General features: G+C 36.3%; 1 protein-coding gene across 1 annotated transcript in view; it reads right to left on the bottom strand.

Annotated features, from left to right (window-relative positions):
* The window catches only part of DMGDH (dimethylglycine dehydrogenase), a 39,134-nt gene that overhangs the window by 7,724 nt on the left and 6,798 nt on the right, over positions 1–24,612 (bottom strand). Inside the window, exons 3-14 of the mRNA XM_036403878.1 lie at positions 24,463–24,561; positions 23,085–23,249; positions 22,435–22,639; positions 15,669–15,917; positions 14,207–14,405; positions 10,732–10,901; positions 10,414–10,567; positions 9,353–9,518; positions 6,747–6,877; positions 4,804–5,021; positions 3,722–3,879; positions 2,423–2,482 (exon numbers count right to left, since the gene is read on the bottom strand). Of these exons, the coding sequence (XP_036259771.1) occupies positions 2,423–2,482; positions 3,722–3,879; positions 4,804–5,021; positions 6,747–6,877; positions 9,353–9,518; positions 10,414–10,567; positions 10,732–10,901; positions 14,207–14,405; positions 15,669–15,917; positions 22,435–22,639; positions 23,085–23,249; positions 24,463–24,561 (1,974 nt within the window). The remainder of the gene's footprint in view (positions 1–2,422; positions 2,483–3,721; positions 3,880–4,803; positions 5,022–6,746; positions 6,878–9,352; positions 9,519–10,413; positions 10,568–10,731; positions 10,902–14,206; positions 14,406–15,668; positions 15,918–22,434; positions 22,640–23,084; positions 23,250–24,462; positions 24,562–24,612) is intronic.

The following is a 24,612-nucleotide window of genomic DNA, read 5'->3' as shown; positions in this document are numbered from 1 at the left end:
GGCCAAAATATCAAAAAGAAGTATTTCATTATCTGTTGCTTGTAATTGTTATCTCATTTACCCTTTTTTTGAGGGGAATGTTTCTGCAACAATAGAAACAGGTACAAAATAGTGTTTGGCTTGTGTTGACTCACAGCTGCCTGTAAAGAATGGTGAGGTCTCTGCTATGCCAAATGTGCAACAAAACCAGAGTCATGGAACTGGGACTCAAACTGCCAAGAAGCAGAGTAAATAATCTCACACTGCATTTCATGCTACAGTGTTCAGAGTGCTTCCAATAGCTGAATTAGCTCAGGTACCTCTGAAGTGTCAACATATAGTTACAACTGCCCTCATTTAAGTCAATAAAAAAACATTGATTATTTCCTTTTTTGCATTAGTTCAGCAAAACAGGCAGATGTTTCAGGCTGACACATTGCATTTCTGTGGGACATTCATTCATGCTCATTTATCTACAATGTGAGTACCTGCTCTGGAGAACTTCTCCAACCCTGCATTTCAACCATGCAGAGTCTGCAGAGCAACTAAAGAATCAAGTGCTTCTTGCACTTTAATGCCTTCCTATTATCCACATGGGTATCTTGGCAAGCAACAGCTTTCCAACAGCTTTCCCTGCTTATGGCTGCTTTCCTACTTAAACTAAGGAAAGGGAAAAAAAGAGAAAACATACAGATGTATCAAAAGAAAGTGGAAAGAAAAACAAGTAAAAGTCACATTTTTTATTGCCTTCCCTTCAATTCTACTAATCTCTCCTCTAGATGGAAAGGCCTTGATTTGTAAATGCAATTTAATCCTAAACAATTCTGTATTTCCCTTGCATGTGTCACTTCCTCAGATTAAGGCAATATTATACTACCCAATGGAGAGAGCTGTAACTCTCTGTAACATGTAGGAACTGCCATTTACATCCTTGGGAACCCCCTGCCTCAATCCTGAACAGGTTGAAGAACATTGCCTTCTATAGACAGGTTCAACAGTGAGAGGAAAAACACCTTCCTGGGCTTGTTCTGTTATGTTCAGGGAAATTGTTTCATAAATATAAAAGCATCCTTTTATGTTTAACATTCTATCCTGTGCAAAGTTTAAGATTTGTTTTTATTTAGAGGTGTAACTTAAAGTTTGGGATTCTTATTATCAGTTCTACAGTGCCTCCATATCTCAGGGCAAAAATATCAAGGACTATTTATTATTTATTTATTACATTTTCAGGTATAAAGGGAGCATAAATAAAACCAGCTTGTTGCTATAAGACATTGCATCATTGTCAAGATTAAATATTTTGCAAGCATTTTTTCTTCTTGAAAGAAGAAAAATATATATTCTTTATATTATATGCTGTATTTGTATACTGTAAATTTTATACTTTAATTTATAAATTAATTGAAGCAATAGATTAAGTCAGAAATAGCCCATCATTTAGGACACCTCACTTGCAATCTCTAGGACCAGATTTTTCATGTTAGAAACTTCAGATCCATTGTGCAGGCAACTAATGTTTGAGTTGATGCAGTAACTGATAGCAGCAGATGGCTTTAGATGTGCACAGAACGTGATTTCACCAGATTTCATGGAAAGGTTCTCTATTTGACAGAGTTTAGACATTTGGTTTGTGATTCATTTGGACCAGGAAAGAGAAGCTTTTTTTGTATCTATTAGACTAAAACAGAATTTGAATTGCTAAGATATTAATACAAAAAAGTGAGGTTGCTAATTAGAGGAGATCAAACAACATATTTTCTTTTTACTGCACAGTTAAATTCAACTAGCTTAATTCTCTAACCTTCAAATCAGGTGAAAACAAGGTATGAGCAGAGGACCTCTTCAGAAATTCTATGAGCAACTAGTTATTCTTTTATCCAGTGTACTAATTTATCTAATATTTAACTTATTGTTATCAGTTGTCCCTAGCAGTTCTAAAAAATATACTTTTTTCAGTAATTGTTGTAGCAGAGTGGTAGCCAGGGAGAAAAATTCTACAGATACCTGCTTCAAAAAGAATGAATAGGTAGAATATTATCACAATATGAACAGGCCTGTTCAACTTCTGTGTGTGTGTATGTGTGTATATATATATGAATATGTGCGTGTCTGTGTGTCTGTGTGTGTCTGTGTGTGTGTATACACACACTATATAGTAGCAAAAGTACATGACTAAAATTTCCCTCTGAAAATAAATCACAAAGAGTTATTTTTCATGTAGACAACATTTAGCATTTACAAATTTCTGATCTAATGTGTAATTTTGATAGCAAGGAACATGGGGAAGATTTTTTTTACAAGTTGCTACTTGTAAAGTAGTTATAATTATAGTCATTGATTTACTAAATGTATTTTATTTTCCAGCTAATGGCATGTTTCATGTTCAAACACCTAAGGAATAATCTTGGACATAATAGAACATTTTGAAAATAGTAAGACATACCTTGTTTAGCTTTACAAAATACTCCAGTCCAGCTTCTAAGGGATTAGTGTCACAGTTCATCTGTTAAAAGATATAAATTCACCATCCATTACAGACGATCATAGCTTTTGGATTGGGCATTATTCATTCTATACATCCTTCTATTTACTCCTTTGCCAAACTCTTCCACACTGTGCATGCACAGCTTCTGTTGGAATATACACTGCAAGCTTCCAGCATGGGATTCAGATCAGGTATCAATTAATACACCCAATATGACATATAGATGTGTAAACTAGTCATCTAAGTTTTCATATGCAAAGTAAACACTTTTCAGAAAGAAACAGGATTTTCCATCAAAGCAGAATGGAACCTCAGAAAACTGAGTAACTGAGGTATGCACACCATTTGCAACACAGCAGAGTGGCTTAGCCAGAGAGGGAAATAAAACACAAAACCGATTTCAGTCACCACCTTTCCCTTAGGTGTAGGGGGAATAATTTCTTAGGAAGCTCTTGAAGAAAGAATGAAAATAACTAGCACAGGGTAAAGCAAAAGGACCCCTAAATTCCCACAATTTCAACCTCTTGAGTTCTTTCATTTCCAAAGGAAAAATGTAAGGTGAAATGAAATTATAGTTATTTACCCCAAATTCTCTAGGCCTTTTGAGTAGCTCTTTATTATAAGTGAGCAAATTCTGCAGGAACAAGGTAATGGGAAACAAAAAAGTTCCAAATACATTATGAAGCAAAAAAAAATTTGCTTCTCATGACATAGTTGTTAGAGAAATAAAACATTTTGAGTACCTGCCAGCCAAACCTTTGATTTTAAAATGCTAGAGCTCAGCAAAATGGTCATAATTTTGTTATACACAAGAGGAAAACCACCCGTTTGTCAAAATAAGTGTTTCTTTGCCAGCAGTGCAATGGAGTATACCCATTGTTTTTATTTAGAAAATCACCAGTAAGAAAGCAGCTTTTCCTGCTTGAGGAAAATTTTCTTCTCATGCTAAATGGAGAAAATGGTACAAATAACAGCTGTGCTAACTATGACTAAAAACTGCATAGTCATAAGAAAATTAAAAAATAAAATTAAAAATCCCCACCAACACAATACCTCTCACCCCACCAAAAAAAACCCCCAAAAACCCAAACCAAACCAAGCCATACCAACAAAAAAAAAACCAAACCAAAACAAAAAACAAACAAACAAACCAAAAGAAAACAAAATTAAAAAAAAAAAAAACCACAAAAACCACAAAAAAATCCCAAACAAACCCAAACTTCCAGAAAGAATAATGAAGCAGTTATATTTTCCGACCTCTGCTCCCCAGGCTCGGAAACCCTTTTCCAGCCTCAAAGCATTTAGAGCATATGTTCCAAAGTCATCAATTCCCTCTTTTTGCCCAGCTTCCATGATTGCACTGTAAAGAGGTACAGAATCTTCTTTTCTATGGTAGAGCTCCCAGCCCAATTCACCTGTTACACAAAAAAAAGATTACTATTTTAATCATCTCGGCTAAATTATTCTAATAAATACACTCCTGTCCTTGGTCAAAAGCAAGGATCAATGCAGTTAGTGTTAATTCACACTCTATAATCTATCATATAGCAAGTCTAATCCCAGCAAAAACTACCAGGATTTGTGCCCTACATCTTAAGCAGTGGTACTATTATTCAAATTTGAACTGTTAACTGAAAACTGTGGGTAAAAAAACTATCAAAATTCAAATTTGAACTGTTAACTGAAAACTGTGGGTAAAAAAACTATCAAAATAACTGATAAGGAAAGGTCATGTAGCCAAGTCGCAAGGATAAATTAAGGACATTATGAACAGATGATGACTTGGCAAGTGAACAGCAAATGTAACTGACTGTAAATAAGAATGAGTGTATTTAGCATATTTAGCACAACAGAAAGAGAATATTAATTGCAAGGATTTCAGCTGCTTCAGAATGCTCTCAATTCAGTCTATTACACTCAAAATTGATGTAGAAAGAAAAAAAAAGTATCTGGGAAAGCCAAATATTAAGCACTACAGCATTACATTTTTAAGGCACATTACAAACACTAATATACGGTAATCCAAATACAGTTCTTGACGTTGGTTTTGCAGCAAATACCAAAGAGGTTATCAGAACTGGCCTTTTGTTCTGCAAAATAAATATTTACACTATAGGGTATTTCTAGAGAAAAAGGTCTTGGAAAACTCAGCACAGACCCTGACCATATCCCATTTGAAAATCAATGTACCATGATGCCTCCCACACTTATGTGTAAGATGCAGCAAACCTACTTTTCATGAATACATGAGAAGACTTAGTTTTCAACATAATTTTAGTGACATTTATTATTTTATTCATTGTCTCTTTCCTTAAGTGTATGTTTTTTCCATTGCTTACCTGTGTAAGATATCCTAATGGCAGTAACAGCAATATTGGAAAGTTTCAGATGTCTACACTGGAGAAATTTAAATGAAGCATCACTTAGGTCTTCATTAGTCAACTTCTGGAGGACCTGTCGTGCATATGGACCTGCTACACTAAGTACTCCCATCTCATCTGTCATGTTTTCTATTTCAACCTTGTATCCACCTGTTGTTATTTTGTCTTCTATCCATCTGCATATAAAACACAACACTGATGTTACACTTCCTATGAAAAAACCTGAATTTTATAAGATTTTACTAGGTGTTATTTTTTGTCAGTATTCATTTCCCCAGCAGCTCCCAGTCCCCCACTCTCAAAACCAATCAAATATGTGCTACATTAGATAGACAAATCCATCATTGATGTCAAACAGAGTTTTCTGGTGAGACACATAGGAACACAGGGATCTGAGACAGAGCCAGGAAAGAACAGCATTTAAAGGGGTAGAACAGTGTTTTCAAGATAAGAGAAACAAGTGATTTCCTACAATGACAACAGATTTGGGCTTGGATCCAGTATGTGTTAGTAAAATGTTAACATAGAGGAAGAGTAAGGAATAAACACTATGAACATAAGAAATCTCTAAATAAATATCTGTGAGAACAGAAATGTACAAGCAGGTTTGTTGCTTCCTGAATAGAGTATTCAAAGTATTGGCAGGAAATTCAATTAGGATTTAATAAAAAACAACAGCTGTGAATTATCTTTCAGGAAGCTCAGACAATAAATAAAATGAGTATATTTAAAAATTTTATGGAGTACTACATTTTTAAGCAGTATTGTAGGATTTCAGGCCTAGGCAAGTAACAAACAGGACTGCAGAAAATCTGTAGAATTAAATACATTAGATCTGGCTCTGCCATTTGGTTTCTGAATGTGCCAGTGCTCCTACCGATTCTTGTGGGGCTGTTATGAAACAGTACACTATTCTTTGCCTGTTAGGGTAGTGAATTTCTGTCTTTAATATGTTGATTCATTTTGATTGACTGACTTACCAGCAACATTCAGTAAGAGCACTAGAAATATCAATTCCAATGCTCATCTATGAGGAGTAATTTAGTGAAGTCATCTTGCAACTTTTCTTTTCTTTTCTCTTTTCTTTTTTCTTTTCTTTTCTTTTCTTTTCTTTTCTTTTCTTTTCTTTTCTTTTCTTTTCTTTTCTTTTCTTTTCTTTTCTTTTCTTTTCTTTTCTTTTCTTTTCTTTTTTCCTTTCCTCCTCTCCTCTCCTCTCCTCTCCTCTCCTCTCCTCTCCTCTCCTCTCCTCTCCTCTCCTCTCCTCTCCTCTCCTCTCCTCTCCTCTCCTCTCCTCTCCTCTCCTCTCCTCTCCTCTCCTCTCCTCTCCTCTCCTCTCCTCTCCTCTCCTCTCCTCTCCTCTCCTCTCCTCTCCTCTCCTCTCCTCTCCTCTCCTCTCCTCTCCTTTTTCTCTTCTTTCTTTTCACTTTGTGAAAAGAGCCCAAAGTAAAAGACACCACCACAGCATCAAGAAGACTGAACTGCCTATCTGTCTGGGCCAGGTCAGTGCCTCTGGGGTCATTCCGGTTAAGAGCCAATTTTCTTTTTTGCGTAAGAGAGCACACTAGAAAGGAACAGCCACGCTTTGTTACATCATGCAATGCCAAAGACAAACAGGTTCAACAACAAAACTAGAACTACCCCCAATAAAGTATATTACATAACTGTTAGCAAGTTCTCCATCTTTTTACATCAGCAATAATCCAATATCCAACTGCTTATACTTCAGAATTCAAGTCAACCAAGTTTCTAAGAAACTAAAATCAATAAATAAGTAGAATTCTCGTGAACTTTGTGATAAATTTGTTGAGTAATAATTGAGAATTTGGAACTTAGCAAAAAATTTTCTGTACTAATGTGACTGTATAGAACTATGTACTTACTGCATAAAAAAATACACTAACCTCAGATCATGGAGTTCTGACCCTGATCCAGTTACAAGCATGAATTCTTCATGATCCAGTTGAGAGACAGTTAGCTCAGCATAAACTTTTCCTCTTGGTGTTAACATATGGCTTATATTTGTGGAACCCACCTAGAGAGTAAAATTTGTGATTATTAAGATTGCAAAATAAAAGCTTTGAATTCTTAAACATCATTAAACATACGGTTATTTATCTTCATTTGAAAAAAAAATTTTTTAATGTTTGTTCTGCCATGCCTTAATAGGAGTGGAAAGAGATACAGCTGGCCAATCTCAAGCTTTAGAGTAGAAACTTCAGTTTTTATTTTGTAGAAAAAATGAAAATTTTTAAAATAAGTTAAATCAAGACCTTTATAAATATTTTCTAATTATGCATTACACAAGGCATTCTTAAGCTACATTTGTTTTGTCCAAATAAAAAATTCTCCATGTAATTAACATGAATATTCTTTTTCAATCTTGTGAATAAGGTTTTAGATCTCATATAAAGAATAACATATAAATAAATAAAGAATAACATATGCTTTTCCCCTTACTATAAAGAGAGAAATACAGAGCTAGCTTATGCTTTTGTGGCCCTGATTTATGAATGCTTTTCTATTTTTTGTAGCTGCTGACTATGAATCTATATGTCTGCACATTTGAATCAGATTCCATACAGAAACTCAATCCCTAGAGTCAGAATTTCAATTAACAGTTACTTAGCAGTAACAATAAAACACAAACACGTTCATACATATATCATCCTTAGAAACAGAAATGTGAATATGCCATAGCTGTTGTGCTGGCCTGGTTCCAGAGGCAGAATTTAATCTCTCTGCTTTGATCATTCTGCTTTCACCGAAACTTGTCAATAACCTAGTCAGCAGCCAGATTCTAAACAATGAACCAAGCAAGGAAAAATATATTCCAGATATTAAGATTATTTTTCAGGCCTTATTTAGTCAATTAATTCTGCCATAATTATAGTTAGATATAGTTACTGGCATATTAGAGACATACAGTTGCATTTTCAGGACCTGATGCTGGTCATTCTCAATCCAATTGCAATACAAATATATCTCTGGTAACTCCACTGGATTATTTTATGATGGAGACAAGCATGAATGGGGCTAAAAATCAGGCAACTTAAATAACAACAGCTGTGAATATGGATTTGGAAGTGGACTCATAAACTGTACCTTCTGCTTTGCCACCTAACTTTCCATTAGCATTGCTGATTAAACTCTGTAAAAAGCATTTGGTTTGTTCTCATAATTTCTTCTTTAATCTTGATTCCCCTTTACCACACATTCATATATTCAGCAAGTATTATCCACACCCACTGATGACTCAGTTACTCTGCCTCTACCACAAACTAGACTGAAACGTTCAATTCAAATTGTTATCACAAAGTTAACAGAGTAAAATATATCACTAGATGGAAATTCAAGTCCTTTTTTCTCCTAGGATATCAATCTTGTGCCTTCCCACTGAGTTGACTTTAAGCTTTCAGAAGAGCTTATCTATCTTCAAAACTATACTCTCAGCATACTTGCTGTTTCCCTGTGTTTTCTCCCTTTGGTGTCTGAAGCAACAAAAACTGACACCTACTGCAAATACTTAATGAAATTCTGTGCTGAAATGACCAACCCAGGTTATCCTGCAACTGCAGGGTCAATTCAGAAAGGAGCAATCTGCTTGCTGGAGGTGTATCTCTAAAGTTAAAGACACTACATGAGAGTGTTTGACAAAGTAGGAAATAAAAAGGACTCAGGACCAAAACCTGAAGACCAAGAATAAGAAATCTGGGTAGTTTGTCACAGCATGCCATTTTTGAGCACAGGATCATACTCTCAGGATCTGTGAACAGCCACACTTGAGAAGAAACGATACATGTGAGGTGAAGTGGAATCTCCTAAGTATTTGCAACTCTGCCTGCACCAGGCAGCCAGGTATGAAGCAGAGTAAGTATGAGTAGAGGAAAACAATGGGTTTCATTTGAAAAAAAAGACAAAACTTCTCCCTTGGGAACTCATTCAACTGGGGTCAGGCAAGAGCCCCTTCCACTGTTCTCTGCTGCTCAAGCTGCCACCTTAAAGCACAATTTTAGGCAGGCAGCTGCCAAGCTATTCTACTGTAAAAAAATTCCAGGTAGGATTCACTTGCATTTTTTGGAAAAAGATTTGAAACACAGGAGGCTGTCTGTGGACATAAGGAAATATTTTTTTACTATAAAGTGGCTAAGCACAGAAGCCAGTTGCCCAGTTAACCCAAAAGCCATCTGAACATACTCCCAGGCAATGAGCTCCCGGTGATGCTTGTCCAACAGGAGGTTTGACAAGATGATATCCAGAGGTCCCTTGCACCTCATCCATTCTGATTCAATGATCTCTGCCAAAAGGTACTTCTGTGTGGGGCTAGTCTAGTATAAACTCCATTTGTGTGCTTTTAACTGAGAGCAATACATCTAACACAGAAGCTTCTCCAAAGGATCTGTGTATTTGGTATCCAAGAAATATTATTATAATATTATGGTCCATTTTCATATCTGAAACAGAGCTTGTCTAAGTTGTACATTACAACAGTTACCACTGTCCCATTTACCTTCGGAACAACATTTGCAAATAGATGATCAAGCAGTTTAACAGAATCTGTGCCTTTTACTTTAAACTTGCCAAATGGTGACAGGTCAATCACACCAACTTTTTCCATAACCTGTTTGTACTCACGACCCACAGGGTCAAACCAATTTGTGCGCCGAAAACTGGGTCTGAAACAGAGCATTTAGACACATAAAACACAATTTAGAAATTTTGTGCTCTTTGCAGCAAAACATAGTCTTCAGTTTTTTTAGTTTAATAATCATCCAAAAAAGATTGACTTTCCTAGTTGTAGGTAGCTTACCCAATATTTTCCTTAGTCTAACACAGCTTGATAATTAAAATCCTTTAACAACACAGAAAGATATGGGTTGATATTATATCAACCACTTTGTATAATAAACTGTGAACTGTTCAAATGTTAGAATAAGTAGTGGGCTGTCATGAGTAAATTTACAGCATACTTTGTCAATGAATCATTTATTTAAGTTTGAGGTGTCGAAGGCTTTATTTCTGAACAGCAAAATGTGTCTCTTTATTCCTTTATGAGCCTCATTTAGATTAGACTCCAATATCCCACAGAAAATATTTATTTGCTGGAGACTTCCTGATGCAGGCAGGTTAACTAGGTAAGCAAGAATAAAGAAGAGGGGAAAAAAAGCAAAGAAGATAGGGCTTCTACTCTCCAGACACTTACACAGAGAGGAATGAGATTTTTCATGAAAATATTGTACTGTGCTGCTGATCAAATATTAAGAGATGGAGAAAAACACACACTGATAGTGAACAAGTTGTTTTCCAAGCTCTTCCTTGAGCTTGGTTGCTTTCTGGTATTTCAAACCTAGAACAGATACAAGATACCTTTATATGTGTTTTGAAATATCTTCATTATCAGAATAAAATGTATTCTAAACTATGGAAAAAGTAAGAATGGAAATTAATCTAATAGATACCTGTTGCTGAAATGAATGATAAATGCATGCTTCTCATTAAATTTAAATTGACTGCCTCTTGCTATCAGGACAATTATTTAGGGGAAGAAAAAAAAATTAATATTTCATTTACTTGTATCCAGTCTCATCTCCAGGTTTGTAGAACCAATGAGGTTGCTCCCATCCTGCATGGAATCCCATTGAACATTTTGACTTTAGCAAATCATACAGCCCACTAGTTCTCTTTGTTGGTCTCCCAGCAAATCTTTCTTCTTTAGGGTAACCAACTAGAGGGAGGGAAAAAAAAAGCAAACCAAAATCACCAATAACTATGGCATGCTAAGATCATGATCCAAGATAGAAAACACATCTAGAAGCAGAGAAATCTAGATACAGGCTTTGCTGGAATCCATCTTTAGGATATAAATGTATTGAAAAAATATCTTCTTACCAATGTTATTAAAGCCATAAGATTCTCTTGCTTTGGCTGCTGTGTATTCTGTGGTGGTCCACTTTCCATAGCGGTTTGGATCTACTTCTATCAGGTCAAATGGAGGTTCCCCCTCAAGGATCCAGTCACTGAGGTACTTTCCCATGCCACCAGCATGTATAATGCCATACCTTAAAAACAGGAAAAAATGTCCTGCAGCGCCAAGTATTTCACATTTTGCTTTTTAAAATCAATACTAACATAAACTACTAACACAACCCCCAAGTATTTTGAATTTTTCCCTCTTTGTTTTTTTTTTTTTTAATTTGTTCAGTTTTGTTCTCTTTTCAGAAATTAAATTTTATATTAATGGATATTTCTACAGCCCCAATGTAGAATGTCATTGGTAATGTACAGCAGTTGCAGTTTAATGACAAATAATCATTAACACCAAATGATTTAAAATTTTTAATACCTTTTAATACCACCATGTCTTCAAAAAAATTGCCAAAATAACCTTCTGTCTAGAATATGTCTAAATTAATTCTTAGTTGTTTGCAAAATGCTCCCATGAGCACAAAAGAAAAATCCTTGAATAAACAGTAAGTCTGTCCCAAATCAAGTTTAGATTTACACGCAGCAAACCACAGACACTCATACAGAATAATGAAGCTAAAACCAGCTTAAATTGCTGGTCATTAACTTTGCAATCTGAATTCTATGTCTTCAGTTAAAATAGGCAAGGGCTTCACCAAGAAGAAAAAAAAGAAGTAATCGTTTCATTCTAATCCATATGCACAAGAAGAATGAATCCATTATAGCAATTATATGAATTTGATATAGTATCTTATCCATTATTTACTTATTTATCTAAATAAAATAGAAACATAAAAAAAATGAGTACACTAAATAATTTTGCCAACTACAGTCGGTACAGTGCAGTTCAGCACAAATCTTCAGACTCAGCAGAAACTTCTATCACTGCAGTGGATGCAGGAAGGATGAGTGCTTATAAACTGCTGCTACAGAAGAGTTAGCCGTTGCTGGTCCTAATTCAATTAAGCAACTCTTAGTTATTCATGGGTACAAGCTTTGATACCATGGAAGCTTATGATGCCCTCAAGTACAGCTCCAGATGAAATCTTAGGCAGTTTAAGTCTTCCTGTGCATTTCACTGCAGCCAAAAGCAAAGGAGAGCAGCAAAGAGATTGTGAGTGGTGACAGACCAAACATAATGAAGACCTTTAGCTTCACCTGAAGACTGCTGAGCTGATGGCAGGGCAAGCCCAGGAGCAAGGCAGTGCAGAGAAGGCTGCCCTGCTACTACAGATACAGCGCTGCAACTGGACTGCATTTTGCAGTTTTGCAGCACTGACTGTGCAACGCATTGATTTTGGTGCTCTTAGCTGGGTCTACATTATCAGAGATTTTATATTACACAGGGTGCCCAAATCCCTCTTCATCTTAGATAAGAGGGAGCTGACTGTGTAAATGCAACCACTGGAATTCTGATGCACAAGAATAAAATATGTATTTCAGGGACAGGATTTTTACAAGTAGCTATGAAGAGTGGTACAGTGTAGGAATCTCAGCCTTCTTATGATTCAGACAAAACTTCCTTCATGAACATGAACTATTTTTCTCCAGTTTTTCATCTCTCCTTCCAATCCCTGACAGATTAAGTCCCCATTGTATGTGTCACATTCTTGTGTCTTACTTATGAGGTCCTGTGTGTCACCCACTTTCAAGTCTTTCCATTCCTATTCCTAGGAAATCTGAGTCTCTGCACACTGTGGTACCTTTTCTAGTGTTTTTGTCCCAGGTTATGGAATGGTTTCACTGCTTTGAATTAAATTTTTCTGAATAAAATCCTTAAACTACTCTCGTTAATATTTTCAAAATTTTAAGTAACTAAAAATGGGAAGCATTGAGCAATCTTAATAATAAATAGTGCTACGAGCTCTGCAAACTATACTTAACTTCTTTGCATGTTAAAATGCCTAGCAAGCTGCTAATTTTAGATAATAAAAATCCTCTAATCTAAAAGCACTAAGTCCTCTGTCACAATGTTCCTGCTAGTTGACTGCAAGATAAGGATTTGCTAATGCACACAAAAAATTACAACACTGGTAGAACCACTGCAGTGACCCAGAAGCATAGAACAGAGAGTCAAAAGTCCCTGAAAAGCAGACAAAGTAATCCAATGACAGCCATATAACAGCAACCCGTGTCTAAACATTTTGAGATTAATCAAACTCCTGAAACAAGTTGTTTAAAGAAAATTAGGCATGTAACACTAGTCTTCAATTTTTTACATATGGAACTTGATTCTGCTCCCATTGACAACAACAAAGAAAACATGTTCCAAAGTCTGGCCACAGAGTAATGAACTTAAACAGTCGTTTTGGTGAACAAGGTCTAGGCAAACCGCTTTTGTAACTATAAGTTCTGCAAATGTTACTGAAAGATAACATTATTTTTTTTAAAATCCAAGCAGCAAAGGTGAATACCTTTCACAATGAATCATTGCAAAATTACCAAGCTCTTTTATTTGAGAGCCTCAGAAAGCACGTTAGTGATACTGCCTTATCTTACTATCGGAGGGTTTGTTTGTTTTGGAATGAAAGAAACCTGGAAAAAGCTGAGCTGGATTTTGAACAGCAAATTAGGCAATTGGAAAAACAATGTAAACAGAATGTGTTCAATAAGATCTGCTTGGAATTGTATTTGGTTCATTCTATCCATCTTGAATCAATGGTCAAACTAAGACAACTAAAGAGATGTTGGTGTTTTAACACTTGCTCAAGTGCAGCCATAATAAATAAGATGTAAATCACATTCAAGAAAAACACCATAAGGGGTGGGAGAATAACACCAGTAAACCATATATTTCTATCGTTGCACTGCCCTTTTTATTTGATTTCCTTCAATACCCAGCAATGTAATTTTTCAGCTTTTTCTTTTTTGTATCCCTAGAGCACTCAGTCACACACTATACTGGAATGTCTTCTATTTAATAGGCCTTCAGTTCTTCACACAGAACTGTATAGTGGACACTCATGTTTGTCCACCTTCAGTGAAACCAGATTTACATACAACAAACAACTGTAAAATACAGTGCAATTCAAAGCAAGAAATAAAATTAACTGGAAAGTATACTTTTAAACCCAGTATTTTTGTGACTTTAAATTGCTACGCAGACAGTACGAAGGACTACCATTTTTTGTTGCTTCATAAAGTGTCACAGGTATTGGCATCCAGAATAAAAGGAGGAAACAAAAATTACTGAGAGTAAAGAAATAAGAGAAAAGGATGATCTTACATTATAGAGGTTGTGGTTATTAAGATTGTTTACAATTACATTTTAACACAAAATATGTGCAAAACAACTCCCAAGCCCATAAAAATGCACAAAGCTTGAGGTGACTACCATTTTAACAATATGATAGGCAAAAATTCACAAGAGAGATAGGCAAAAATGTCACAAAGAACTTACCCGAAACCAATAGCTACCCAGTAATTTCTGACACCCTGATGTGGTCCCACCATAGGAAGAATGTCTGGAGAATAGGTGATAGGACCTGAAATTGTGTTTACGATGTCTGCTTTTCTCAAAACAGGGACCATTTCCATAGCAGCCTCGATATGCTCCATTATTCTGTCTAAATCAGACTCAAAAAGTTCTTTTCCAAATCCTGCACAAGTAATTGACTCTTATTATATATACTTATTTACACAGAGAGCACATACATTTTAAATACAGCTATAGTATCTATATATAAATATAGGTGTCTATACAATACAGCTATCTATATCAATGCAGCTATCTATATATAAAAGTTTTATGATAATAATTAGTGCATATGTTCAAGCCTTTGCTGTCCTACATAGGAAAAATGGCATGCATAAAAACCTAGTTACCTGCAGGACCAAGTTTATTTGTCACTGCAATTATACTATCCTTTATACATATTTGTTTAACCCTAAGGTCATGCAAATTCAACAATGAAGTAGAAAGGAAGTGAAGATACACAGAAACTTTCTTCTACATTAATAAGACTCACTTATTTTTCTCAATATGCCAATAATTTGAGGAGGGGAAAAAAGGTACTTCCTGTATCTGCTTATGGTTTCCATGAAATCATACAAATTTCTGGGTACATTTCACCCCTCAGCCTGGACTCTAAGCATGGCTGAACATCATTATGTAGAGGCACTTGATGCTACTGGAGACAGTAAGATCCAGAAGCCATGACAGGGCTACCCAGAACTGAACTGTCTTAACTGCCCCTCCTTAGGAAATACTGTGTTTTTTAAAACAGCAATACTAATGACTTCATATAACTTTTTGTCTGGAAGTGAATGGAAAGCTGGAGCCTAGATATAAAACAACAATTTATAATGGTTTTTAGTAAGCAGCTGTATGACATAGGACATCTTTGTATTCTATACATATTTACAGCTCTCTTGCACTTATATCTAAGCAAAGCATTTTGTCTAAGACATTCCTTTGCTGTTCCTATTTGACAATCACATTATCTCGGGGGTATCAATAAATATCCAGGGCCCCTGTCAGCATGCTGGAGAAAATTGTAAGAAAAATTTCTATTCAGGCAAAAAAGGCTATATAGCGCAGATTTGGTGACTCCTCTAATTTAAACACACAAGCAACTCTTCAGGAAGTAGGGTAAGACTACATTGTAGCAGGCTTTTCTTACATTACATTGGTATTTCTGTTATCTTTTATCACTAGAGTTACAACTATTCTTTGAAAAAAGTTTTTGCATTACAATAATGCAAAATATTGCATGATTTTAATTGCAAATTACAATCAAATTACAATATTGCAAATATTTTATATTTTCTGTCACATAAGGCAGCATGACAGCCTGGGATTTATGCACATTAAAATGTGTGCTAGTGCTTATTATGTTTAAAGATTTAATGTTCTTAGTCACCTGGTGGGACTCCATTTGTTACCCATGACTCCTGGAGCTTCATTTTCTCCTCACTTTCATACGGACCAAACAAAAGACCATCCCTTTCTTGCCTTAGATAGTATGATCCTTCTAAGTCACGGATCACAGGCAATTCTGTTTTTAGGGCTTTCACTTCAGGTATAGTTGATGTTACAACATACTGATGATGAACAGGTATTAGAGGGTGTTGCAGGCCAATCATCTTGCCTACATCACGGGCCCAGAAGCCTAGAGAAGAAAAAAAAACAAAACCAAAATAGAAATATTCAAACATTCATTTCAGTGAATGGAAAATGACAGTAAAATATTTACAGTACACACTGTGCTTTTATGTGCGACAATTTTTTCCCCCATACTTCTAATTTTCACTTCATTTTTCATATTACTAGCATATTTTTTCCTTCCATAATTCCATGTCCTCTTTTCCTAATTATACTATTATATATTATTATAGTATGCGCATATCAAAATATAACTAGTAAATTATAAATTAGACTTCTAAAAGTTCAGAAGATAATTTCAATAACAGTTCCAGAAACCCCATGGCTTATTTCAGTAAAGTAGGTCTGCAGTGTACTCCTAGCAAAGTTAGAGACACTTAAAATCCAGAATAAATTAACTTACATTAGAAGGGTCAACCAAGCCCCTTATTATCAACCAAATGAGCTAGCATGTTTTAACAGTACACTAGTTAAGTCCTAACATCCCAACAGACTAAGGTAGTACTTTTCAGGCAACTGACCTCAGGAATTGGAGTTTCTCTCCTTTTTCATATGCATCATGTGACTCACATTAATTAATGTCTCACACAGGATTCGATTCATAATGATGCTTGTATTGGTGAATAGACAAGTGTGCTCTCCCACAGCCATCACATTAGAAGTTCTGATACAGACTCTGACCAGAAAATGCAAGCAACCATTTCCCTGCCTCTGCAGCTGGCTCAAGATCCTTCATGCATACCGTGAGACAGAAGTCAGAAAAGACCTAATTCTCCTGTTTTAAGGTTAAATTGGTAAGGCACACTCACTTAGTGAAGTATCTGTGTCAGAATGAAGGAGTGGAAACCACTTAACTGCCAAACACTAGTTTGGGCTCTGCATCATGGCTCTCACATCTGCTGTGAGGCTGGAACAGAACAGACTTGGGAACCAGACAGGTACAACTGATTGGAACGGCAGCTGCTCTAAGCTGCTTTGAATATCCCTCAAGCCCACTCTCCTGACTTTTTTATCAAGGACCAGAGGTCTCAAGAGTGGGAATGAAAGGGGAAAATCCAATTAAATAAGAGTTTCAGGGGAGTTTTGGAGTGAGGGTTGGAGGAAGACAAAATGAAAGACAATGAAGAGGTAGCAGGGCCTTCCAAATAAATGGCTGTGTGCCATATGGCACCAAGCAAAAGAAGGCAAGTCAGCCTGGTTCCTCGGTAACCAGCTGACTCCAAACTGCTTAAGACAAAATATCTCCAGCAAGATTTTCTCCCTAACACAGCTGTCCCTTCTCCTGGGACATAGACTTCATGCTGCCCAGCTTAATGTCAACTTTTCTTCCTTTTTGCTGTTTACTTGTCTTAACCAAATTCTCCTACCTCTTTCTTCAATTACTCTCCAAGACCTGGTCAAAATTTCTGTGCCCCAAGGACACCAAAAGGAATAAATGAGCTTGAATAGCTTCACCAGGCATGTCCACCCATACCTGTGGGCACAGGAGTCCCATTCCAGGTCAGCTCAGGTCCTTCAGAACCTGTCTGAGCTGGTTTGATTGTGTGCCTGTTTACAGCTCTGTCACAACCATGCCTGTGCCTGGCCATGGAACTCATTGATCCAGACCCTGATCCGTGGACTACTTCTCAGCTTGACCTCAGCTCAGTCTCAACTCTACAGTCCTGCTTATTGATTGGCGGGCATCATTTGACCTCGGTTACCGTCACGAGGCCTGTTCCTGACCTGTGGTAACATTCCTGGCTCGGCCTCAGCCTGGCATCATCGCTATTGATCTGACTGTGCCCCATCTTCACAAGTCCATCTGGAGGCCTGGACCACGGGCTTACCCCAGCTGCAGGTCCTGGGCCTCCCCTGCTCAGTCCCCTGTGCCCTGCCGGACAGAGCCCTCGCTGGCTCAGCCACCCTCGTTTCCCTGCTTGGCTCCCTGTCCTGTGGGGAGCAGCTGGCTCATGCCACTTGCTGACATTAACTGGGAATACATCCTCTCACCTCCGGCATGGCTTGAAGCCAGGACAATTAGGAAAGTTGAATTGGGCTGTGCTGGCCTTGTGCCATTCCCCTGTGCCAGGATGGCTGTCAGTCTCTTATTTAATGTTACAAACCAGCCACAGGGCCTAACACCATGGTTTTAAAAAAATGTGAAGTTTCAAGGAAAACATTTTCTGTGGTTTTTCACTTAACAGTTACTGACAGCCAGGTAAGGAAAAGCAGCAGAGGAAATTCAGCATCACCTTCAAGAGATCTGTTCAGCTAAAAGCCCTTGCCCAGTAAATGCTAGAAACTAGCACCTGTTGCAGTTGTCATATGTAAGGCTTTTGCTTCTAAATGGCATCTCAGCATTTGGAGGAGACTCATTGCCAGAACATTTGTTATGTCAGTTAAATTCGTTGAGGCATGATTGTGCCATAGGGTGATCCAAAACATCCTTCAAGGCTAATGAAACATTACTTATGTTCTCCTATACAGAAGACAATGAAAAAAATTGAATAAATCTGCATTTCTAGCACATATGCAAGGGTTTCCTTCATTACACAGGAGACATGCAAATGTGGATTTAAGTGGCAGCTAACAATCTTTAGGGAGCTCCTTTTGATTTGGGCATTTCTGTGTCACCTACAAATAAAAATATTTTAAGGTAAGGTGAGCTAGTGATCCACAGAGAACAGAAGAAGTTAAAGCAGCAGAAAATTAGGTCTTTGAAAGAGCTTTGTTTCTTTCTTAATAATAAGAAATTTCTTAGCAATTAGATTTTGAGAATAACATTACACACCGAGCTAATTTGAAAGTGTTTTTAAGTAAGAGACAAATAGTTAGGTTTGTTTAAAATAAAATTTACAGCACGGTTATTCTAAAAATGTCACACATGATAAGTACTTTTTTAATTGCTTAAAATAACAAAAGGTGACATTTACTAAAAGAAAAATACTACAGTTTCTTTGTTTAAGGTGTTTGAACAAAAACAAAAATGGCAAAAAGAAGAATACATTCTCTGAAACAAAATTCTAATTGGAAGCAGATGTCAAGTCATATCACACATAGTAGAGATAAATGAAGGCATCCATTATATCTCTAGGATATTTGTGAAGATTAAATTGTAGACACTGCAAACATCTGATGCTGAAATATTTAGTGGTAGTATTACTTAACATATCTGCCAAAGTATGTCATCTGACTATTTCTTGGTTTTGAAAAAGAGAATCTTCTGCCACTATATATAAATGCTTGTATATATAGCACATGCATGTCTGAAAATACATGCTTATATACACACACCCACACTGTATATACAGACAAAATTCACATTTTTTGAGACTTTAATCAAACATTCCATTATAAATAGGCTGCAATTAACTTCAGCAGGCTCAGTATGGTTGCTTCATGTCAGGGATTATTTATCAGGCATCTGCTTTCCTCTAAAATGGAAATCTCACATAAGGAACAGCTAAAGATTGGTTGGAACTAGTTTGTTCCAGTTCTACAGCAGATGTCAGTTGCAGGGTGAGGCGGGGAGGAGGAAAGGGAATGTAAAGAGCCTTCTGATGTATTTTTCTCTGCAACATGAGCCTAAAATTATATAAGTCATGATCTGTAGTGGAATGAGGCAAGGCTGAGAAAAAGAATTAATATTATCTGAGAAAACATTTATAAGAGATATGTGTTATACAGTATTGATTTTACATCATTAGCCAGAATGTTAAGCAATATGTGCTTCAAATATTCATTTTGGCTGAACAGTTAACTACACAGGAGAATTAAGTAAATACATTGTTGATTTAAAAACTTATTAAATAATGAAAAAAAGACTTATGAAAAGTCCACAAGAGTGCATTCTAATATTTGCAAATAAGCTCTGAAAAATATTTACCAGAAAACCCTGCCTAATATCAACTTGATATATTAGCCAAAGAAAGATAACTATACTACAAAAATATAAGAAAATTACTACATCTGTGATAATTCATCCTTACGATGCAGAGCGAATAGGTGGGAATAATGAGTGTCTGGAATTTTGTGGCCTAAATAAGTCTGATTGCCAAGAGAGCTGCCTTTCCCTTTCATAATCTTAGATCTGTTCCAGACCAATATATCCACACTGTGTAAGAAATGACATAAGGATCCTATTTGTAAGAGAGCTTGTGATTTTGTAACTGAATGCTGTTCCATAGTTCATGCCTGAAAGATATGACCTGTCAGTCCAAAGGCAATCAAATATTGACACCTCTCATTTTCCAAGTGCTTGACTTTGTGATTTACATAAAATTTTTAAAATTTGGTTTCCCTGGTTGTGTGGCTGATTGCCTTCTAAAAAGCTTACTAAACTCTTCTAATCCTCTTTCTCTCCAAAATTCATTATGTGGCACTCATGAGCAAGCTTAGAGCCTCAGAGTCTTGTTATTTTAACGAGGCATATAGCAATAGCAGCTAATCACCAATGTATGGAAAGCATATATAAGAAAAAGCATATATAAGAAAGTGCACTTTTCCATGGGTTTTCCTGTGGGTCTTTACCAAAAGCCTGGAATGATTTAACACAAGACAGGGTTGTCTATATCCCAGAATCTGAAAGAAAGACCTCTAAAGCACATCCTCTGAGAGTCCAGCTGTTTGATCCCACTGTCTCTAAATTTCTCTTTTTTTTAATGCTATCTCAAATTCTACTTTTACTCCAGTCCTTACATCCTTCTTCAGCTATTTTGTCACCATGTGCTAGTCAGTCTCCCTCACTTGTCAAGTTCTGTCCCAGCAGCCTTCTCTTCCTTCCAATCCACTCCTATCTACCCTTCCATTTCTATGACATTTCACCAGTCTTTCATGCTTAAGCAGGTCAGTTTTCCACTAGGTTTCCCATACAACCATTGCTTGAGTATCCTTACTAATAATTTCATCTGAAAAGCTCCTAGCTTCAGTTTCCTTAATGAAACAAATCAGATACCTTCCCACTATCTCTCTGGTGTCATCCCTACTGCTGCCATTCACTCCCAGTTGGAGCTTCCTTATTCAGTAAGTCCTGTATTATCTCACTGTTCCACTTGTTGCCAGTGCTCCTAATCACTTCCAGAAATCTTTCCAAGGCATTTTTCTCTCCCAACCTATTATCCTTCCAGTCCAATTCCTTCATAATTCCAATTGTCACCGATGGTATTTTACCCCCCAACAAGAGTCCCTGTCTCACTTAACTTCATTTTATCTGTCTTGCACTAGAAATAGGTGCTTTTATTTTTTTTTTCTGTTCCACTGCAAATATAGAGAAAGGAATCAAAAAGGTTTATTCTTGCTCTCAGTTCACTTGTCCATCTGAGTAAGAAAGTCAGCTTGGTATAACACAGCTTCCAACTGAAGCCTGATGATTCACTGCAATGGGAGGTATGCGGGACTAATGCCCTAAAAATGCAGATATGATCCAGTTTGAGGCAGAGTCGGCAAAACTTTAATCTATATGGTAAATATTCAGCATGTTTTGAAACAACAGAAAACAGAAAATCTTCTACTAGGAAGCAGAAAGCATGCTTCACATAAGACCTTTCACCAATAATTAATTTTTCTACACTTGTATAAAGCAGCAGAATAATAAACAAATAAATTTAGATTTAATACAGGTTTTTAGACTTATTAAATTGCTTAGGAAAATAAACACAATTCCAAAGGACACTTGCCCAAAAATTCCTTGAAGCAGAAACATCAGTTTGGCCTCTTTAACACAATGAAGAATAACATTAGTATATGTAAATACAAGCTCCCCTGAGTTAGGCAATTTTTATGACATACAAAAAATGCACTGTTAAGCCAAGCACATGTTTAAAATGTGACTCAAAGGACAACATAAAAATCTTCCATTTCAAGGGTATGTGTGTGGATAGAGTTAAACCTTGGAGAAAGATCGTAGTGAAATAGGCAAGGTCAAATTCTCAGTCCCTTAAAAGAAACAGTGAAGTTATTTCTATTTCGTGTGTGCATTCCATCTGCATCCTAGGATGTTTCATTAGGTTTTAGAGACATGGACAGTTCACCTATTGGGCACTGGAACAGGCTCCCCAGGGAAGTAGTCCCAGCACCAGCCTGACAGAGTTCAAGAAGTGTTCGAACAATACTCTCAGGAAAATGGTGTGACTCTTAGGGATGTTGTTATGCAGGGCCAGGAGTTGGAGTCTCTGATCCTTGTGGGTCTTTTCCAACTTTGTATATTCTATGATTCTGTGACTCTAGACCTGGACTCTCTCCTACACAACTTATTGTAGACCACTAAAGGTCTCTTTTGCTACAAAAAACCTAAGAGGGCAGTCTGATAACTAACTGCTGGAGACAAATCAGGGCAAATATTTTTAATGCCTATTCAAGGGCAATAAATATAAGAGCTAAATTTTCACCATACTGTGAAGAAATATGTGCCAACCACAAACCAAGGGAATGTTCAAGAACACATATATTCCCTATACATGTAACTCACATAATTCAGTACAGGTGCTTTGTGTTAGCTAGTACGTAAATCTGAAAAGTGCTCTAAAGCTTATAATAAACCTTACCTGCAGTATTCACAATTCTCTTTGCTTGGATTATTCCAAGTGGAGTTTCAACTTCCCATGTCCCATCTGATCGGGAGTTCAGATTAGTCACTTGCACAGGATAATTTAGTTGAGCACCATATTTTCTGGCTCCTGCAGCCAAGGCCATAGTTAGAGAATAAGGATCAATATGACCGTCTCCAGGGTTATACAGGCCAGCTAAAACCTAAATGGAGGTAAAATCCCCCAAAATGAAAGAAAGTACAATTTATCAAAATTAGATTGTTTTTTAAAAAAAAACAAAACTACTTTCTTACTTGAATATAGTAAACTTTAGGAAATCAAAGAAATTTTCAAAATATATAATAATTTTACCCAACCTAACAATGGCCTATGACAGTCAAATTACCCAGATCTCCCATGCAATCAAAGGTTGCAATTCTTTAATATTATAATATTACAGATACAGTAATTAATAGTACGTACTCTAACAGACAGCATGCATAAAATTCACAAGTTCTGATTTTAGGCTACGATACATCTTTTTTCCAATGAAAAACAAGAATCTGTTGCACAATTTGTAAAAAGAAAGGAGACTGTTCATGTATATTTCTGACAGACCAATATTTAAGTGCAACAGAAGTTACATATCATAAAACTAGCTTCTTTACCTTATCCATGTTCAATAAGGGAAATAGCTCTTGCACTTTCTCAGGTGTGATTAAATATTGCTCTGTTGGGTGCCAACCAGCACGAGTCATTTGGTATTTGAATTCATCCACCCTAGTAGGGGTTGAAGCAATTCTGATACTGCCAGGCTGATGAAACCCCACAGGCTAAATCAAAGAGAAACAGCAAATTACTGAAAGAACCTTTGCTGATTGCCATATATGTATTTTTCTGTGCTCAGAGGAATCTACAGGAATTTTTCCACTAACGTCATTAAGAAAAATGCAAGTAAGCTATGGGCCCTTGAAGGAAGAGGCCTTGGATATAGACTCCTAGAAAAAATAATTTTTCATGAAGTTATCAAATTAGCTTCCTAACTTAATACATACAATCTTCAAAACAGTTGAAAGAAGTATTCATTGAATGCCATGATACATCCATTTTTACTAACAACTAGTATATACTTGATATATGCACTCACTTTCAAAAGTAGAATCAGATACTTTTCAAAAATAAGTATATATTATATACTTTATTTTAAAAGCTGTCATTGGCATGACTTCCTATTGAATGTATTTAACTAAGCACCTTTATAAACACAATGAAAAAACACTCGCTGGTTTTGTCTTTTTAATAAATTAACATCCTTACAGAGCTGGACACTGAATGCTTACTTTTCTTCACCTTTTCTATGTTATCTCACAGGACAGTGATAAGGCTGAATAAGTCTTTCACTGGAACTCACAATGATAATCTGATGTGCCAGCTTATCTAGTTGAGTAGCAGAAAGAAGAAAAAAACATTTTATGACAAATATTAAAAATATATGAAATTTGTAGACTAGTAAAGTGAGGTTCATTCAATTTCTGCTGCTGTCCAAAACAAGCACAAGTTAAATAAATGAAAAGTATAAGGCTGAGAGATGTCAAATGAAAAAGATGACTCCTGTGTTTCACCACATATCCATTCCTTAAGTCACTAAATAAAAATGCTGAAAGGGACACAAAGAATTGCAGCAATCTTCTCAAGTAGAGATAGCATAATATCATATAAATTTTTAAGCAGACATATTTAAGGCAGGAATGTATCATAATCAATCTGTTCATTCCAGATTCCTTATACTATTTTAGCTCCTTTATCAAGTTAAAGTTGCAGACTCTCTGTTGTGTCTTGAGATGTTTTATGAGCACCATTTTCCTAAACTGTAGAGGGATCTGGGAAACTATCTACAAAATGTAGTGACTGGGTATGAAGAAGAATGTATTTCAATAAAAAGGTAAATACTGCTACTTCACACCATTATCAACTACACTTTTTTGTAAGACTATTGATACAATTGGTATTGCACTGAATTAACACTTCAAAGGTTAAGGGGATTACCTGTCCTGTCTCTTCTTCCAGCTTTTCATAGAGTTTGATGCTGTAAGCATGGATTTTCTTCAGGTTTATTCCAGGATGAAAATAAGTAGTTAAACCAGCCTCAAATAAGAAATAGGAACAATAGATTAGAAATGCAGTGTTCTTGCCTTC

The sequence above is a fragment of the Molothrus ater genome, chromosome Z (genome assembly GCF_012460135.2).
Source record: "Molothrus ater isolate BHLD 08-10-18 breed brown headed cowbird chromosome Z, BPBGC_Mater_1.1, whole genome shotgun sequence".
NCBI classification, from domain to species: domain Eukaryota; kingdom Metazoa; phylum Chordata; class Aves; order Passeriformes; family Icteridae; genus Molothrus; species Molothrus ater.
Note: the sequence above shows the minus strand (reverse complement) of the source record. Positions and strands in the feature narration are given on the sequence as shown.